This window comes from Dendrobates tinctorius, unplaced genomic scaffold (assembly GCF_039654945.1).
Source record: "Dendrobates tinctorius isolate UK_male_01 unplaced genomic scaffold, ASM3965494v1 ptg000084l, whole genome shotgun sequence".
Classification (NCBI taxonomy): domain Eukaryota; kingdom Metazoa; phylum Chordata; class Amphibia; order Anura; family Dendrobatidae; genus Dendrobates; species Dendrobates tinctorius.
In genome coordinates, this window is record NW_027361752.1 from 7,043,979 (window position 1) to 7,064,240 (window position 20,262).

The following is a 20,262-nucleotide window of genomic DNA, read 5'->3' on the forward strand; positions in this document are numbered from 1 at the left end:
TCCTTGAGGCCAACGGAACGGAGCATAGTGAGGGGGAGCTGATGATCCACAGTGTCGAATGCTGCAGATAGATCCAAGAGAATTAGCATGGAGTAATGACCATTTGATTTAGCTGTTAGCAGATCATTAGAGACTTTAGTGAGGGCAGTTTCAGTGGAGTGTAAAGAGCAGAAACCGGATTGGAGAGGGTCGAGAACAGAGTTTTCTGAGAGATAGCGGATAAGACGGGAGTGGACCAGGCGTTCCAGGAGTTTAGAGATGAAGGGAAGATTAGAGACAGGTCTATAGTTAGCGGCACAGTTTTGGTCGAGGGATGGTTTTTTAAGTAGTGGATGTATGATGGCACGCTTAAATGAGGGAAAAATACCAGAAGAGAGAGAGAGGTTAAATATTTTAGTTAGGTGAGGGGTGACAGCAGGGGAAAGGGACTGGAGGAGATGTGACGGAAATGGGTCACTGGTGCAAGTGGTGGGGCGAGAAGATGCAAGGAGCCTGCTTACTTCTTCTTCTGTGACTGGTTCAAAATCAGAGAGTGAGCTAGATGCAGTGGGGGAGGGAGGACAGTGCATGGTATGAGGTGATTGGGAGATAATTTCCTGTCGAATCTGGTCAATTTTTTCTTTGAAGTAATTGGCCAGATCGTCAGCTCGGAGCTCCGTGGTTGGGGCCTGTACTCTTGGGTTGAGTAGAGAATGAAAAGTGTCAAAGAGACGTTTTGGGTTATTGGACAGTGAGGTGATGAGGGTGTTGAAATAGGCTTGTTTGGAGAGGTGAAGGGCAGTGTTGTATGTTCTAAGCATAAACTTAAAATGGATGAAATCTTCGTGTAGATTGGATTTTCTCCACAGACGTTCGGCGCACCTGGAGCACCGCTGCAGGAAACGTGTTTGCACCGTGTGCCAGGGTTGTCGCCGTCTGCGTTGTGGTGTTCTATTTATAGGGGGTGCAAATTCATCCAGGGCACTTTGAAGTGTTTCATTGTAATGCTTCAATGCAGAATCAGGACATGAGAGGGAGGAGATGGGGCCAATGAAGGCTGCAAGTTCTTCATAAGTTTCTGGGTGTTAATGGCCTGTATGTTTCTATAAATATGGACAGTGGGGGTGACCTGAGCAGCCTGGCAGTTCTTGATAGAGAATGAAAGAAGATTGTGGTCAGAGAGCGGGAGAGGGGAGTTTGCAAAATCATCCACTGCACGAAGCCGAGAGAAGACCAAGTCGAGGGAGTTTCCGTCTTCATGCGTTGGAGAATTAGTAAGCTGCGAAAGGCCAAATGAGGAGGTTAGAGATAAAAGGTGAGTAGCAGATGGTGAGAGGGGAAGAGCAATGGGGATGTTGAAATCTCCCATGATGAGGGTAGGGACGTCACAGGAGAGAAAATGTGGAAGCCAAGTGGCAAAATGATCCAGGAACTGATGGGAGGGGCCGGGAGGACGATATACCACCGCCACTCGCATGGAGAAGGGGGTGTAGAGTCTGACGGCATGGACCTCAAAAGAAGGGAAGACTAGTGAGGGTAGTTGAGGGATAACCTGAAATGTACATTTTGGTGATAGGAGCAGACCAACGCCTCCACCTGCTCTATTGTCTGATCTTGGGGTATGAGAGAAGTGTAGCCCCCCGTATGAAAGAGCAGCAGCAGCGGTAGTGTCTGACTGCTGGATCCAGGTTTCAGTAAGAGCCAAGAGGTTAAGAGAATTAGAAAGGAAGTAGTCATGGATGAAGGAGAGTTTGTTACACACTGAGCGAGAATTCCAAAGTGCACAATTATGAGAGACATTAAGGGATGCTATTCTCTTATTTCTCAGGTCAAGGCGTATTGCTGATCATTAAGGGGTTAAGGTAGTGTATTTTGTGGGCCGCTTATATCCCATGACTTACCTCCTTGGATGCCTTTCACAGTTGCAGTTTTGCCAGCATTATCCAAACCCACCATAACCAGAGTCACTTTTCTATAGAGAAGGAAAAGAAAATGGATAAATGACACACAAATACCCTTCACATCATTTTTTTTTTTTTACATAAAATAACATTTCTGAGCAAAAAAAAAAAAAAAAAAAGCAGTCATTCTGTGCCCACCTATTAAATGTGGAAAACCTGTAATACGAGCCTCATCTATTGCGCCATTTATAATACCCATATCTTCTGAGACCGAGTGGCTTTTGGGCACCAGTAAGTGGATGTGACTGAGACCTCTCTGCCCCCAAGGTGACTGCCCCAGGAGCACAACCCACCGGGTCCTTACAGAATCAATGACAAGGTAGCTTGTGTGACACTATGTCAGTATTCCCAAAGTCCAGTCCTCAAGAGCCACCAACAGGTCATGTCTTCAGGATTTCCCTTAAAATTGCACAGGTGAGATCTGCTCACCTGCACAGGCAATAATTGCACCACCTGTCGATACTAAGGAAATCCTTAAAACCTGACCTATATATACACACACACACACACAGTGTATATATCACAGACATGAAGAAAAGAAATGGAGCACTCACATGGTCTTTCTTGTTGAATTCCTTTAATCTATATTACATGATATCGACATCTCAATAAAGTGCATGGTGCAGTGTGCAGGAGACAGGGGAGTGAGCAGGTGAACAATCCTGTCGGACGACAGCAGTTCTGTGCTTCTACGGGTCCATGTCTAAGTGGACATATTTAAAGGGGTTGTCCACTACTATGACAACCCCTTCTTTAAACTAAATGTTTGGTCACTATAAAATAAAGCTTATACTCACCTCCCATGCAGCCTCTATTCCAGCGGAGTTGGCACTCTCGGTATCAGGACTGCCTGGGGCTGTGATGCGGTGTTGTGACGCGTGATGCCGGCACCCAGTCAGCGCTGGCGTCACAGTCTTCACCTTCAGACAAACTGAAGGTAAAGAGGAAATCTGGGCTGCGGCTGAGTCTTGGCCTCCTCTTCTTGTTCAATTTGTGAAGACAGTGACGCCAGCGCTGACTGGGTGCCGGCATCACGCGTCACAACACCACATCACAGCCTCGGTGAGAGTGGGTGCCTACACTGCGGGAACGGAGCCGGAATGGGAGGAGAGAACAGGCTTTTTTATTTTTATCGGGGCTGTCCTAGCAGTGGAAAACCCCTTTAAGGCTGAGCGCAGAGTTGTCATATAAGATCCACAGCTGGTGCACTAATCTGCATTTCCAGATCAGCCGTGTGTCTACAACTCACCTCACCGGCTGACGCCATCGCTTAAACCAATTCCTACAGCAATTTGCCATTAGGCTAAACATGGGAGATACAAAGCGGAGGACAGTCCGTGATGCTGTGGGAGCGCTAGGAAGGCTTCACCATCATGGCCGCTCTAAGGCGCCCACTAACTTCCTCCTCTTCATTGGCTTCTCCAAAAAGGAGTCCAGTCCTGAAAAAAAGAACAGAGCGTAAAATAAAATGATATCCGGATACAGTATGACGGTTTACTTATAGCATGAAACCCTCAATATTTGCAGTCGACTGCGATATCTAGTGGGGAGAATGGAGATCAGCCCGAGTTCACACAGATATCATTTGTCAGACACAGTGCCCCTCCTGTCTACAGGTGATGCCTGGTATTGCAGGTCCTCTATGCCCCTGTGTAACCATCACACAATGGAAGAAAGCAAAGATCCTGAAGGAAGACATGAATAATGGTGCAGGAAACACCAAGCTCTTCTGCTCTAGGCTACATTGTATCTGAGGGCCGCAGGTTCCTATGGAGCCATCACATAGCAGCATCACTGACATGTGACAGACAGATGACATTATTATATACAGCACAGAGGCGTAGCTAGGGTTTCAGCTTGGGGGGGGTGAAAAGTACGAGTGGGCCACTAGCCAGGTAATCCTGACTACGACTACGGTGGTGCACCCTAATTGTGAGTATAGGGGAACATTAGCAGATGACCGTGCTGTGATTGAAAATAAATCTATATACAAGAACGACCACTGATATTACTATATGGGGACCATATCGTAGTAGATATCAGTCCTGCAGAAATTATAAGAGATCACAGCATAGTTATAGATGGTGACTAACAGCTGACGTTCTTTCTGGTGGACTTTCGCAGTCGTTTCTATCTGGCCCAGACCGATAAGACAACTTTTCCAACCAGGACTCGTCTGCAAAGATTACAACACATCTGACTTTTCATATTTACTGCACCGTCCATATCTATGCCAAACCTGAGCAAACTACTCATCCTGCTAATACCCCAATACTGAGCCGCTGCTGCCATATATGTGTCCTACAGCACCTGCTGTGTGGTACAATAACGGCTCATCTTACCACCCCACATAATAGGCCACCACTGTGCCCCTTGTATAGTAACAGTGCCACCACTGTGCCCCTTACAAAGTAATAATGCCACCACTGTGCCCCTTACAAAGTAACAATGCCACCACTGTGCCCCTTACAAAGTAACAATGCCACCACTGTGCCCCTTACAAAGTAACAATGCCACCACTGTGCCCCTTACAAAGTAATAATGCCACCACTGTGCCCCTTACAAAGTAACAATGCCACCACTGTGCCCCTTACAAAGTAACAATGCCACCACTGTGCCCCTTACATAGTAACAATGCCACCACTGTGCCCCTTACATAGTAACAATGCCACCACTGTGCCCCTTACATAGTAACAATGCCACCACTGTGCCCCTTACATAGTAACAATGCCACCACTGTGCCCCTTACAAAGTAACAGTGTGCCCCTTAAAAAGTAACAATGCCACCACTGTGCCCCTTACATAGTAATAATGCCACCACTGTGCCCCTTGCATAGTAATAATGCCACCACTGTGCCCCTTGCATAGTAATAATGCCACCACTGTGCCCCTTACATAGTAACAATGCCACCACTGTGCCCCTTACATAGTAATAATGCCACCACTGTGTCCCTTACATAGTAATAGTGCCACCACTGTGCCCCTTACATAGTAATAATGCCACCACTGTGCCCCTTACATAGTAATAATGCCACCACTGTGCCCCTTACATAGTAATAGTGCCTTCTTTGCGCTCTATAGCTAGTAAAATTCCACCCTAAAAAACATTAATGCCCTGTGCTAGTGCCCTCCACATTTTGTCCCTAAAAAGTAATAATACCTCATATGCAACTTTGATGGTCACAACACTGAGTGCCCCTATAACAATAATGCTTCTTCAGTGCCCACTTAACATTTATTATCACAGGTTCGAGCAGGCGGTCACGTCATGACTCTTTCGGCTTCTCTCAATTCTCTTCTAATGAGAGAAACCAAACAGTTTTTTGGCACCGCTCCAGTCCAGCGGGTCCATCTTGTGAGCGCAGCTTCCGACTGGCCAGAAATTAGAAGCTACGTCACAAGCGCTCAGTGGAAGTCTAAGGCTACTTTCACACTAGCGTTATCGGTCGCAGCGCTCGGCCGCCGCTAAGCTCCACCCCCAGCTGCACCCCCTCCGGTCAGCTCCTCCTATGGTCGCATGACGTTGCATGTGATCAGCGTACCCTATATTTAGCGTTGGGTACACAGGCCGTGCACTGATATGATTTTGTCGGCGCTGCGCCGAGCACACAAAAATGCAACACAGTGTGTTTTTGTGCGCTCGGCGCAGCGCCAAAAGGGCGCAAGCGCCGGCAAAATCATGACAGCATACCCAACGCTAAATATAGGGTTCGCTGATCGCATGAAGCATCATGCGACCATAGGAGGAGCTGACCGGAAGACGCACGGCCAGGGGCGGAACTCAGCGGCGGCCGAGTGCTGCGACTGATAACGCAAGTGTGCAAGTAGCCTAAGACAGAAAGAGGCGAGAACAAGACCTAACTGGGGTTTTCATAGACTCACATTGATTAGAGACCTCTGCGCCACTCCATGAAAGACTGGACCAGCGGACAGGTCACAATCTGCAGGAGATGGAGCTGAGCGGCGGCGAAAACAGATGAAAACGCAGGAAGGTGAGTAGCAGACAGTCGGTAGAGGTCTTGGATTTAAATGGCACCACTCCAGCGGTGAAATAAAAAAACATGCTGAAGTGGTGCTTTAAAGGGAATCTGTCACCCTCCGGGACATGTATAACCTATTAATATGAGCATACAGGTAATAGAAATGTTACACTAGTCCTACTTGTCTGCCTCATATTAGTGGTCTTGTTGCTGAGAAATCTTATATTCTTTCTTTATGTTAATGATTTCTTCCAGACTCCGGGGCGTGTGGTTCTTGTAACACTACCTCTCTCCCATCAGCATCAGTTACAGCCCCGGAATCCTGCACCCTGCACTCCCTCAGGAATACATCCCTCATCCTCTCCCTTCTGTGGGCGCTGCATTCAAAGAACTTCTGTGCAGGCGAGCCACTGTGACCTCCGGTGTGTGCGCGCCAATAAGATGCTCTCCCCACTTCTTCCCTGCATAGTCATCGCTAGGAACCATATTTACATGGTGATGACTATGCAGGGAGGAAGTGGGGAGAGCACCTTATCAGCGCGCACACCAGAGGTCACTGGAGTTGAAGCCGCAAGAGCAGAAGATCCCTGAATGCAGCGCCCATAGAAGGGAGAATTAGGTGTGTTTCTGAGGGGGTGCAGGATTTCGGGGACATAACTGGCACTGATGGAAGGGAGTAAGTATTACGATGAAGACAGGAGGCAGGGATTTCTTCCAGGCACCGCACGTCCCGGAGTCTGGAAGAAATCATAAGCATAAAGACAGAATATAACATTTCTCAACAAGACCGTAAATGAGGCAGACAGGTAGGACTAGTGTAACATTTCAATTACCTGTATGCCCATATTAATAGGTAATACACATCCATGGGGTGACAGATTCCCTTTAAATATGATGCAGCTCATGGTTACTATGTGGGGGCTTGCTATACTAATACTCGTAAAAGACCCAACTGGTAAGTATCAAAAGCCCCCTGACCTCCCCATCTCCAGCCCCCCAGAGAGCAACTATTACGTGTAATAGCGTGAATATAATCTAACAAAACAGTATAATAAGCAAAAATAAACTTGGCACTCAAATTGGTGAAAAGAGAGAAAATTCCATTTATTTTGCATCGAGATGTCTGGATGCAAAACAAATGAAATTTTCTCTTTTTTCACCAATGTGAGTGCCAAGTTTATTTTTGCTTATATTACGAGTTGGATACCCTACATGAGCACCATCCACAAGCTAATCTGTTGAGTGCTTTGTTGTTTTCTATTTTTTAGAACAATATAATAATCAGCCCCCCAGTGCCCTGTAGCCCCTCACCCACCTCAGCCCTCACAATACCCCCATCCTCTCACATTCACCCCCCAGTGCCCTGTCGCCCCTCACAATACCCCCATCCTCTCACATTCACCCCTCAGTGCCCTGTCGCCCCTCACAATACCCCCATCCTCTCACATTCACCCCTCAGTGCCCTGTCGCCCCTCACAATACCCCCATCCTCTCACATTCACCCCCCAGTGCCCTGTCGCCCCTCACAATACCCCCATCCTCTCACATTCACCCCCCAGTGCCCTGTCGCCCCTCACCCACCTCAACCCCCACGATACCCCCATCTTCTCACATTCACCCCCCAGTGCCCTGCCGCCCCTCACCCACCTCAGCCCTCACAATACCCCCATCCTCTCACATTCACCCCCAGTGCCCTGTCGCCTCTCACAATACCCCCATCCTCTCACATTCACCCCCCAGTGCCCTGTCGCCCCTCACCCACCTCAGCCCTCACAATACCCCCATCCTCTCACATTCACCCCCAGTGTCCTGTCGCCCCCACAATACCCCATCCTCTCACATTCACCCCCCCAGTGCCGTCGCCCCTCACCCACCTCACCCCCCACAATACCCCCATCTTCTCACATTCATCCCCCAGTGCCCTGTTGCCCCCCACAATACCCCCATCCTCTCACATTCACCCCCCCAGTGCCGTCGCCCCTCAACCACCTCAATACCCCCATCTTCTCACATTCATCCCCCCAGTGCCCTGTCGCCCCCCACAATACCCCCATCCTCTCACATTCACCCCCCCAGTGCCGTCGCCCCTCAACCACCTCAATACCCCCATCTTCTCACATTCATCCCCCCAGTGCCCTGTCGCCCCCCACAATACCCCATCCTCTCACATTCACCCCCCAGTGCCCTGTTGCCCCCCACAATACCCCCATCCTCTCACATTCACCCCCCAGTGCCCTGTCGCCCCTCACCCACCTCAACCCCCACAATACCCCCATCCTCTCACATTCACCCCCCAGTGCCCTGTCGCCCTTCACCCACCTCAGCCCTCACAATACCCCCATCCTCTCACATTCACCCCCCAGTGCCCTGTCTCCCCTCACCCACCTCAGCCCTCACAATACCCCCATCATCTCACATTCACCCCCCAGTGCCCTGTCGCCCCCCACAATACCCCCATCCTCTCACATTCACCCCCCAGTGCCCTGTCACCCCTCACCCACCTCAGCCCTCACAATACCCCCATCCTCTCACATTCACCCCCCAGTGCCCTGTCGCCCTTCACCCACCTCAGCCCTCACAATACCCCCATCCTCTCACATTCACCCCCCAGTGCCCTGTCTCCCCTCACCCACCTCAGCCCTCACAATACCCCCATCATCTCACATTCACCCCCCAGTGCCCTGTCGCCCCCCACAATACCCCCATCCTCTCACATTCACCCCCCAGTGCCCTGTCGCCCCTCACCCACCTCAGCCCTCACAATACCCCCATCCTCTCACATTCACCCCCCAGTGTCCTGTCGCCCCCACAATACCCCATCCTCTCACATTCACCCCCCCAGTGCCGTCGCCCCTCACCCACCTCACCCCCCACAATACCCCCATCTTCTCACATTCATCCCCCAGTGCCCTGTTGCCCCCCACAATACCCCCATCCTCTCACATTCACCCCCCCAGTGCCGTCGCCCCTCAACCACCTCAATACCCCCATCTTCTCACATTCATCCCCCCAGTGCCCTGTCGCCCCCCACAATACCCCATCCTCTCACATTCACCCCCCAGTGCCCTGTTGCCCCCCACAATACCCCCATCCTCTCACATTCACCCCCCAGTGCCCTGTCGCCCTTCACCCACCTCAACCCTCACAATACCCCCATCCTCTCACATTCACCCCCCAGTGCCCTGTCGCCCTTCACCCACCTCAACCCTCACAATACCCCCATCCTCTCACATTCACCCCCCAGTGCCGTCGCCCTTCACCCACCTCAACCCTCACAATACCCCCATCTTCTCACATTCACCCCCCAGTGCCCTGTCTCCCCTCACCCACCTCAGCCCTCACAATACCCCCATCATCTCACATTCACCCCCCAGTGCCCTGTGGCCCCCCACAATACCCCCATCCTCTCACATTCACCCCCCAGTGCCCTGTCACCCCTCACCCACCTCAACCCTCACAATACCCCCATCCTCTCACATTCACCCCCCAGTGCCCTGTCGCCCTTCACCCACCTCAACCCTCACAATACCCCCATCCTCTCACATTCACCCCCCAGTGCCCTGTCGCCCTTCACCCACCTCAACCCTCACAATACCCCCATCTTCTCACATTCACCCCCCAGTGCCCTGTCTCCCCTCACCCACCTCAGCCCTCACAATACCCCCATCATCTCACATTCACCCCCCAGTGCCCTGTCGCCCCCCACAATACCCCCATCCTCTCACATTCACCCCCCAGTGCCCTGTCACCCCTCACCCACCTCAACCCTCACAATACCCCCATCTCACATTCACCCCCCAGTGCCCTGTCACCCCTCACCCACCTCAATACCCCCATCTTCTCACATTCATCCCCCCAGTGCCCTGTCGCCCCCCACAATACCCCATCCTCTCACATTCACCCCCCAGTGCCCTGTTGCCCCCCACAATACCCCCATCCTCTCACATTCACCCCCCAGTGCCCTGTCGCCCCTCACCCACCTCAACCCCCACAATACCCCCATCCTCTCACATTCACCCCCCAGTGCCCTGTCGCCCTTCACCCACCTCAACCCTCACAATACCCCCATCCTCTCACATTCACCCCCCAGTGCCCTGTCGCCCTTCACCCACCTCAACCCTCACAATACCCCCATCTTCTCACATTCACCCCCCAGTGCCCTGTCTCCCCTCACCCACCTCAGCCCTCACAATACCCCCATCATCTCACATTCACCCCCCAGTGCCCTGTCGCCCCCCACAATACCCCCATCCTCTCACATTCACCCCCCAGTGCCCTGTCACCCCTCACCCACCTCAGCCCCCACAATACCCCATCCTCTCATATTCACCCCCCAATGACCATAACATGCCTTCATTTAATCAATCTCTTACATGTCTTCCCCACTTGGAGATGGAGTTTGCAGGCACTGGCAGTGAGGCAGAACCAGCAAGTGTCTGAGTGAAATGCAGGATCGGCACCAGGACCCAGCGAGCCCGACACAATCCAAGCATCCCACGCACAAAACTGCAACCTGACAGGCAGAACAGACAGTGACGCCTGCACTTCACACTGCAGGAGGGAGACTCTGCAACTGGCTACTGTGCAGTGTTCTGCCTCACACAGCAGTGGCTCCGGCTCCCGGAGGGCCCCTCAGTAGCTATACAGCAGCATCCACAAGACCCACCTCACTACCGCCGCCTCGTGTGGGAGCCCGTGACCGGCAGTGGCCACACAGCGCCGACTACATAGCGGCCGGTCCTCCACAGCCTGTGATTTATCACTACAGACGGACAAGACAGAACACACCGGAAGCTGCAGACTCTATGGTAACCCAGCAAACACTTTCCTGTGGCTGGCAGTCCCGCCCCCACTCTCTTTCCCAGCCAATAGATATTTTGATACCAATCTACCAATTGCGAGGCGTGACTTATAAATGATTCCTTGGAGGAGATGGTAGAAGAGCGGTGATTGGCTACCTGTAGGGACGTAGTGTTGTTATGGTGTTTGTGATTACAGGAGGCTACAGAGATTTTGTGTGTAATCTGTAGGGAGCGAAGTGAAACTACAAGTCCCAGCATCTTTCTGGGCAAATTAAAACTGGTAAAAAATATGGATGTGTGGAACCAATCAGATCGCATCTCTCGTTTTTCAGAGGGCATATGATAAATGGAAGCAGTGCGCTGATTGGTTGCCATGAGCAGCTATGCCACTTTTCGTTTGCACCAATTTTGACACATTGCTCTCAGGGCGTCAGATCCCGGGCAACAAATGTGCAACAGTCACTAGTGAATGGGATGATGGCGAAAGCTAATGTATAATAAAGAGTGAGGAAACGTGGCAGGACCTGCAACAGCATCCACACAGAGAGAGGACACCATACTTGTGGGTTTTGCAGCAGATTCCATCCGTGGTGAGGACACAGCGCTTGTGGGTTTTGCAGCAGATTCCATGCGGGGTGAGGACACCGCGCTTGTGGGTTTTGCAGCAGATTCCATGCGGGGTGAGGACACCGCGCTTGTGGGTTTTGCAGCAGATTCCATGCGGGGTGAGGACACCGCGCTTGTGGGTTTTGCAGCAGATTCCATCCGGGGTGAGGACACCGCGCTTGTGGGTTTTGCAGCAGATTCCATCCGGGGTGAGGACACCGCGCTTGTGGGTTTTGCAGCAGATTCCATGCGGGGTGAGGACACCGCGCTTGTGGGTTTTGCAGCAGATTCCATGCGGGGTGAGGACACCGCACTTGTGGGTTTTGCAGCAGATTCCATGCGGGGTGAGGACACCGCGCTTGTGGGTTTTGCAGCAGATTCCATCCAGGGTGAGGAAACCGCGCTTGTGGGTTTTGCAACAGATTCCATCCGGGGTGAGGACACCGCGCTTGTGGGTTTTGCAGCAGATTCCATGCGGGGTGAGGACACCGCGCTTGTGGATTTTGCAGCAGATTCCATGCGGGGTGAGGACACCGCACTTGTGGATTTTGCAGCAGATTCCATGCGGGGTGAGGACACCGCGCTTGTGGGTTTTGCAGCTGATTCCATGCGGGGTGAGGACACCGCGCTTGTGGGTTTTGCAGCAGATTCCATGCGGGGTGAGGACACCGCGCTTGTGGGTTTTGCAGCAGATTCCATGCAGGGTGAGGACATTTGTTCAGAGCAGCCTATCATGTTCACTAATCAAAGTCATTCTATGTGTAAGGGTGCGTGTGTAGCCCATTCACTATCTCCATCTATCCCAGATGCCTGAACCATCATTGTAAATACACTATTGTAGATACACACCTGTACTTTGTATCTCCCCCACCTCATTGTAGATTGTAAGCTCTCACGAGCAGGGTCGTCTCATTTTCGTCTTATTTTGCTTTAATTATTGTAGTGTTAACGTTGTTACTTATGACTTGTGTTTTGAAACTGTTAAACTGTAAGGCTATGTGCACACGTTGCGGATTCTGCTGCAGATTTTTCCGCGTGGAAACGCAGGTAAAACCGCAGGTAAAGTGACCTGCGGTTTTCCTGCGGTTTGGTCTGCGGTTTTGCCCTGCGGTTTCACACCTCTACTATGGTAAAGGTATGAAACCGCTGCGGAATCCGCACAAACAATTGACATGCTGCGGTTTGTAAACCAGGGCCAAAACCGCTGCGGAAACGCAGCAGAATCCGCAACGTGTGCACACAGCCTAAAGCGCTGCGGAATATGGTGGCGCTATATAAATAAAGATTATTATTATTATGCTTGTGGATTTTCCTGCAGACTCCATGCGGGGCAAGGACACCGTGCTTGTAGGTTTTGCTGTAGATTCCACACTGGGCGAGGACACCGTGCTTGTGAGTTTTGCAGCAGATATTTTCACATATTTTTGAATCGGTTACATATTAATGTTGCTTTAGGCTAGAGTATATAGGTGGTAATGTTTCTCATGGATATTCTTGAGTGATTGGGGTAAATAAAGAACATGATATGTGGCTTAAAATTAAATTTTGGATTCTAATTATTGCTGTCTGTACTGTAAGTCTACTATCGGTAACGTTCTACTCACACATGCATCTATATAAGTGAATTGTGGAGTCATTTCCTCCACCAGCTGCTACAGTGATACCTAACACAACACAAGGTAGCAACAAAAAGAGGTTGTTAACAACACAGTTACTATACTGCCAGCTCTGGTTGTGGCAGTGTCATTCAATGACATCATTTGCTCACAGTGAATTGCATTTTATTTACATTGGTTTCCTATACCACATGCAACTGTTCACAATAAAAGTCATTTTGACCAGGGGTGCCCAAACATTTACACGCCACTGTAACTATACTGAGAATAAATTACACACAATTTACTCTTTATGTGACTTCTGGAGGCAATTGGTCATTCAGGATTTTCTTTAGGGGTCTGAACACAAATGCACGTCACAGTTTTTAGATTTACATTTTAAAAATAACTAGACAACCTTGCATCATTTCCTTTACGCTTCACAAATGCTTGCTACTTTGTGTTAGTATATCATATAAATTACATTTATGTTTGCCGGTGCAAATTGAAAAAATGTGGAAAAGTTCATGGAGTATGAATACTTTTTCAAGTCGCTATAATTGTCTCTTTGAGCATCATCAAAGGAATATATTATACATTTTCATTATAGCCCCAACCCCCTGAGGAAGTCTGTGAAGCGAAACTCGTTAGGGTGCCTATATGATGATTTTAGTGAGCACTAGCGATGCCGGTGTATAGCCTCGTGAATAGAGATTCTGTTTGAGCCGTTTCCAACCCATGAACTGCTGTCATGGTGGATATAGCATAGATAAAGATCCTAGAGATTGTAATTGTTAGAGAAATAACACAGGCACACTGGTGTGTTTTCGACTTATTTACTTAAAAAAAAAAGTAATAATAAAAGTCATTTTTGAATGCATCCCTCAATGAGGGTTTATTTACCCTGTGGGTAATCTGGTAATATGACTTCTCCATCCCTATAGGGGTGTACACGCTCATTGGTTGAATTCTCATCTGTAATTTAACCTAACGGTATCATTAATTGTGTCTTTTTTTCTTTCAGTTCTTCACGTAAACTAACTGGTGCCGGACTCAAAAAGGAGGGGGGAATGTTTAGCCCTAATTTTAATCAATAGGTAAGATGGAATATCAAATGTTTGGGTTGGGGTTCTACTTCAACAGCCAGCACTGTCTAAGTATTCGGGAAGCACATCTTTCAACTACCACGTATATTGCAGGAGTTTGCCACATTATCCGCTTCATTTAGTTCTCAAACTCCTACCTACTATTCAACAATCTGCAAATACTTCCTAGCTAAGTCTTGTGAATCTTGGTGCTGTTATGCTCCAAACTCTGCTGCAATCAGGGATGTGGAGTTGGTATAAAACGGAGCGACTCCAACTCCTAAAATATATAATAAATTGGGTACAGTAGTACAGTGCAGGATGTTTTCCTAATAATTTTGGAAAGTTATGAAATGTCCTATAAATGTCTGTTCTGTTCCTGATCCAAGGATCTCGGGTTTTAGTTGAGATGAATCTGTGCTGGACTTTATGTAGTGACCAGTGCTGTGGAGTCGGGAGTCAGGGAAGTCACAGTCGGAGGTTTGGCTTACCGACTCTACAGCCCTGGCTGCGGCAGTTATCTGTGACTGGACTCATCTCCGCTAATATTGGTGCTGTTCACACCAATGTCTTTGCAACCTATTTGCCTGATTATTATTGCTCTTTAATTCCGCGATAATCATCTGATTGCTCCAAGTCCCTGATCGCATACACTTCTGCTATTAACCATTTGCTTGCTGCAAATTATCTGCGGATTATTTATGCATCTACTTGTTTTCTCTGCATCATCTGATATTTCCTGCTCCATTTGCCTGTCTGCTTTTTGTGCTGTTTTTTTCCTGTTCCTCTTGCAGAAAGTCAAGTCCAACTTCACTGCACCAATGCCTTTAGTTTGTGCTGTTCACTCTAACCTACAGTTTATAAAATCCAGTTCACCAGGTGAGCCCATAACATCAGTGGGCTTATCGTTTCTGTCAACTGAAGCTCATCAGAGATACGTTCCTTATACTATCTTCCCAATTCCCATGACCGTTAAAGACAAACTCCTGCCAGACACCTAAGTGGCCATTTATCTTCAGAAGCAATCTAATCATAAAAATGTATATCCTACCTGTTACTCCCTGTATCACCAGACAAATCTTCTCTAGATGACTCTGTGATTGGGATTTAGTGGACTCCAATCAGTAAAGCCTTTCACAACCATCTATGGTTAGTTTTTTTGATGCACCAGAGCTTTGCACAAGGTCTCTCCAGTGACCAGATGGTCTATCATTTCGATAAGTCATCAATGTCGGATCGGTGGTGATCTGACATTTGGCACCCCCTTTTGATCAGCTCTATCGAGACCCAGCAGTGGGCAGATGTAAGCATCGAATGAAGCTGCGCTACGTTTTAGTCTCCTGGAAAGCGGTGGAAAAAAAAAAGCTGCAAATCATAAAATTGGCTTAAACATTATTTGTATGGATAACTGTGTCCAGATTACACCCACTTTCTAAATGTGTCAAATAGCAAAAAAAAAAATACTTTTAGAAAACATCACGTGAAATTTTTTTTAAATTATTTTTTTGCAGCAAAATACCTGACAAATTGAAAATCCTTGAGAAATTCTCACATAAGCGTAATGCTAGGTGCACATACAGTTTTAAGCTGGTCCGTTCTTTAAATGACCAAACAAATCACTTCAAAATTACTTGAAAGACTCTGCCTGGTCATTTCTATTGTAAAACCTCTTTGCTGGTCACAATTTGGTTTTAATAATTATTGTGCATTCTGTGTATCACTAATTACGGTATTCTTTGATCCGGATATTTAATTTTCTTTCTACTGCTATTATAATTCTGCACTTTATTTGTATTTATTTGCACTTTATTATTATGTTGTTTACTGTGTAATCATCTCACATTAGTAAATTAGTCACTTGTCCCTTTATTCATACTGTTGCTGCTATCCTGCTGTTACCTTTTGTTTCTCTTTAATTAAGCCACTGCCTGTGTTTCCGATTCCTAAAAAAAAAAGGCACTAAAAACCTCCAAATATTTTCTTTGCACCATGTCACTTTATTATTCAGCAGAATAAAACTAATTCTACAATGCTAGTTTGTTTTATTAAACTAGTTTACAGTAAAGAGGACCGTTCTCCTCCAGTTTGAACATGTTATACTGATCATATCATGAAATCGTGGCTGCAGAGCTAAGTAAAATGTAGTTTTTATGTTTTCAATTACTGATCTCTGTTGCGGAGATAATAACTTGTACGATTGAGGTTATAATTTATCTTACAGTTCAACTGGGTGTTAGCAGAAATTTGTATCTGGGGTGTGTACTTTTTTTCCCCTGTATGATGTTGAACCAACCATAAGCAGGAAGCATTATGTATAGTAGAAAAGAAGACACCCTTCTCTCCTCTCTGATTTTTGCATCTGTTGTATAGATATACAGCCGAGCTGAGTTATGTATCATTACAAACACTTCCAGAATTCATCTCACACCAGTCAGTGTGGGGGGAGAGGATGAGAACTGACAGAAAATTAAGATGAGATCTGTAAGGGTTTGTAATGATTAACAACTCAGCTCTGCTAGTGTCTCTACACAGTAGCTGCAGAGTTCAGTAGCTGGAGACGAGGGCTTGATCTTTTCTCCCCTGCATGACTCTGCCTTCTTATGATTGGTCAACCTCATACATGGAAAGAAGTACACTCTCTTCTCCTCATGGGTTGTTAGGTCCACTTCATATACAGCTGAATTACCTTTTATTGTCATCTGTATCATCTGTGTTGCATATATAACTGTAATATGTAACTTTATTTTATTTATGAATGTGTCTTATGTCTGATTATTGAGCGCTCCAGGGTGTGCATTTGCTTTCAGCTTGTTAATGTATGGTACCTTCAAGTCTGGGCGCATGTGTGACCACATTTGACCTTAGTCATGGCGTCTATGTTGCGTCTGCGTTGCATCATCCAAAAACCGGAGGACCAGTTTTACATTGGTCAATGCGCTGCTAGTACAAAGTGGGCTCATCCTCTGAAGTATAATTGAATTGTCCATTTGTCGTGACTTTCTTTGCATGATTCTATTGTCCGATACATTCTTTATAAGCGGTGTCTTCCCCCTCGCCCAACACACCCCCTGACAAAGAAGGGCAAAAAGCGGGCTCGGGGGCGAAGGGACACACAACCGGTCAGCAACAATGCAGGTAGAAATTATCTTAACTTTTTGTGATATGTTATCTGTAGTTAGGATATATGAATGATATATTTTATTAGCACACCTTGCAAATCATGACCGGCACTGGTTCCAGTAGATCCAAACCAAATTCATTAATCACGTAACCTTCCATTGTTGTAACCTCGGTCTGTGTCCCAATTTGTTGTGACCTCCTTCCATTGTTTTATATTCATTATATCTATTTTACTAGGATATCGAATAAAATATCTCATTTTAATAAACGCCCGTTTGGTCCTTTTTTTCAGCTGATCTCTGTATGCTCTATTTTTGTGTAGTTACACATAAAATAGACTTTGAAAAAGGCAGAAGAATAAGGCGTCGGAGAAAAACACGAAAATGTATTGAAAAAAAAAAAAGACGCAAATGCAATAACGAACTGAGCCGTAAATGTTGATCCCACAGAAGCCCTTTACGATAAAAGTCCATGTAATCAGTTTCTCCACACTAACTGGGAGAGTTGCTTCATACAAATACCCAGATATTTTGCAATTCCCACTGTTCCGATAAGTCAGAAGAGTCCATGTGGATACCTGATCCCATGGTGTTTGTGTACTTGTCAGGGGAGGGATGTTTCCTGGAAAAGCCCTGGAGTCATTGGGCCTTTATCCAGCTCCTGGATCTGAGCTCCCCCCAGCCAGTGTGGTGGGTGAGAGGCTGGGCTGAGCTCACACACAGCCCTGTGCAGGCCTGGCCATAGCAGGCTCCTCCATGCTAACGGATCATGATGTTAATGAGCACCCTGGTCCTGCTGGCCTCCTCACTCTTCATTACTTCCCTGTGTGAAGGGCGCACTTGTAAGTATTTTCCTTCTTTCTCTTTGTGTCTTGTTCCACTATATGTTGTGCAACACGGTAATAATAGGGATTTAGAGTCAGAGTTTCGTAATCATCCAGGAACCTCTAATAGGAACTGTGGAGTCAGAGATATAAGAGCATTATATGCATCTAAGTCTCCGGCCGAAATATAATCCAAAGTACATCTGTGTATGCTGGGGGCGAAGTGGACACAGGGCTGCGAGCTGATGTGTGCGGCCTGTGACACGGGTCACCATGTATCCAGACTGCTCCTTTTACATCCTGTTGTTTATCATCTCTTTACATCTTGTGTTTATGTTATTTATTACTGGGGATACTATGAGTTTGTTTACCATGTAATTAGCTTTTTTAGTTTGCTTCTCCCATTTCCTGTGACTATTGGGCTCATTATGTTGGATCATCCTTCTGAATTTATACAGCACTTATAAACGGAAGTGTGGAAGAAGTGGAAAAATACATAAAAAATAAAGCCAGCCTTATATTTAGATAGCAGTCTCTCCCGAATGCTCCATACACGCGCACACTCCATACACACGCACACTCTCCATACACACACGCACACTCTACTGCTCCATACACACGCACTCTCTACATCTCCATACACACACACTCTACTGCTCCATACACACACACACTCTCCATACACACGCACATTCTACAGCTCCATACACACACACACTCTCCATACACACGCACTCTCTACAGCTCCATACACACGCACACTCTCCATACACACACACTCTCTACAGCTCCATACACACGCACTCTCTACTGCTCCATACACACGCACATTCTACAGCTCCATACACACGCACTCTCTACAGCTCCATACACACGCACACTCTCCATACACATGCACACTCTACTGCTCCATACACATGCACATTCTACTGCTCCATACACACGCACTCTCTACATCTCCATACACACACACTCTACTGCTCCATACACACACACACTCTCCATACACACGCACACTCTACAGCTCCATACACACGCACACTCTACAGCTCCATACACATGCACATTCTACTGCTCCATACACACGCACTCTACAGCTCCATGCACGCACATTCTACAGCTCCATACACACGCACACTCTACAGCTCCATACACACACGCACTCTACTGCTCTATATACACACACACTCTATAGCTCCATGCACACTCTACAGCTCCATACACACGCTACTGCTCCATACACACGCACACTCTACAGCTCCATACACACACGCACTCTACTGCTCTATATACACGCACACTCTATAGCTCCATGCACACTCTACAGCTCCATACACACGCTACAGCTCCATACACACGCACACTCTACTGCTCCATACACACACGCACTCTACTGCTCCATACACACGCACACTCTACAGCTCCATACACACGCACACTCTACTGCTCCATACACACGCACACTCTCCATACATACGCACACTCTACAGCTCCATACACACGCACACTCTACAGCTCCATACACACACGCACTCTACTGCTCTATACACACGCACACTCTACAGCTCCATGCACACTCTACAGCTCCATACACACGCTACAGCTCCATACACACGCACACTCTACTGCTCTATACACACACGCACTCTACTGCTCCATACACACACACACTCTACTGCTCCATACACACGCACACTCTACTGCTCCATACACACACACACTCTACTGCTCCATACACACGCACACTCTCCATACACACGCACACTCTACTGCTCCATACACACGCATTCTACTGCTCCATACACACGCACGCTCAACTGCTCTATACACACGCACACTCTTCTCAGCCAGTGGAGCATATTTTTGGAGTAACGGCCCCATACACATTACATAGCTAATGGCCAAACTATGTTTTGGCTGTCAGGTTCTTCTCCAATCTCCTCCAGACACAGGCTTGAGCGATCATTCCTGTGTTTTCTATGTGAGAGCTGCTGACAGATTTATCTGGCAGTGACATATCTAAGCACAGCATAAAAGGACCCGCAGTTGAAATTCTAACAACTGTATTTTTCTCTCCTCCAATATCATCTGTCAAAGGATAGTTTTGAGGCCCTGTTACACACTAGTGTCTTGTATCCTGCCAATATCAGCTGTAAGCCTCTTTCAGATGTCAGTGAAACATGTCCTGATTATGTATCTATGCTTATGATGCGCGGTCTGTCCATGCATCATAGTCCATTTTTGAGCCGATACTTAAGCTGTTGCCAGTCACCACCACAACTTATCTCCCAAGAAAACAAAAGGATCGGGC

At 47.6% G+C, this 20,262-nt stretch overlaps 2 protein-coding genes across 5 annotated transcripts in view; one reads left to right on the plus strand and one right to left on the minus strand.

The window, feature by feature from the left end:
- Positions 1–10,743, minus strand: part of ARL13B (ARF like GTPase 13B) — an 81,624-nt gene extending 70,881 nt beyond the window's left edge. For 3 of the 4 annotated variants that reach the window (XM_073584425.1, XM_073584424.1, XM_073584422.1), the window contains exons 1-3: positions 10,587–10,743; positions 3,190–3,379; positions 1,881–1,951 (exon numbers count right to left, since the gene is read on the minus strand). In XM_073584425.1, coding sequence (XP_073440526.1) covers positions 1,881–1,951; positions 3,190–3,251 — 133 coding nt within the window. In that variant the 5' untranslated portion in view covers positions 3,252–3,379; positions 10,587–10,743. Of the gene's footprint in view, positions 1–1,880; positions 1,952–3,189; positions 3,380–10,293; positions 10,406–10,586 lie in introns of those variants that run through there. The other variant, XM_073584423.1, reaches the window with a different exon arrangement.
- A 7,028-nt stretch (positions 10,744–17,771) lies between these two features.
- Positions 17,772–20,262, plus strand: part of PROS1 (protein S) — a 78,945-nt gene continuing 76,454 nt past the window's right edge. The window contains exon 1 of the mRNA XM_073584420.1: positions 17,772–17,969. Coding sequence (XP_073440521.1) covers positions 17,897–17,969 — 73 coding nt within the window. The 5' untranslated portion in view covers positions 17,772–17,896. The remainder of the gene's footprint in view (positions 17,970–20,262) is intronic.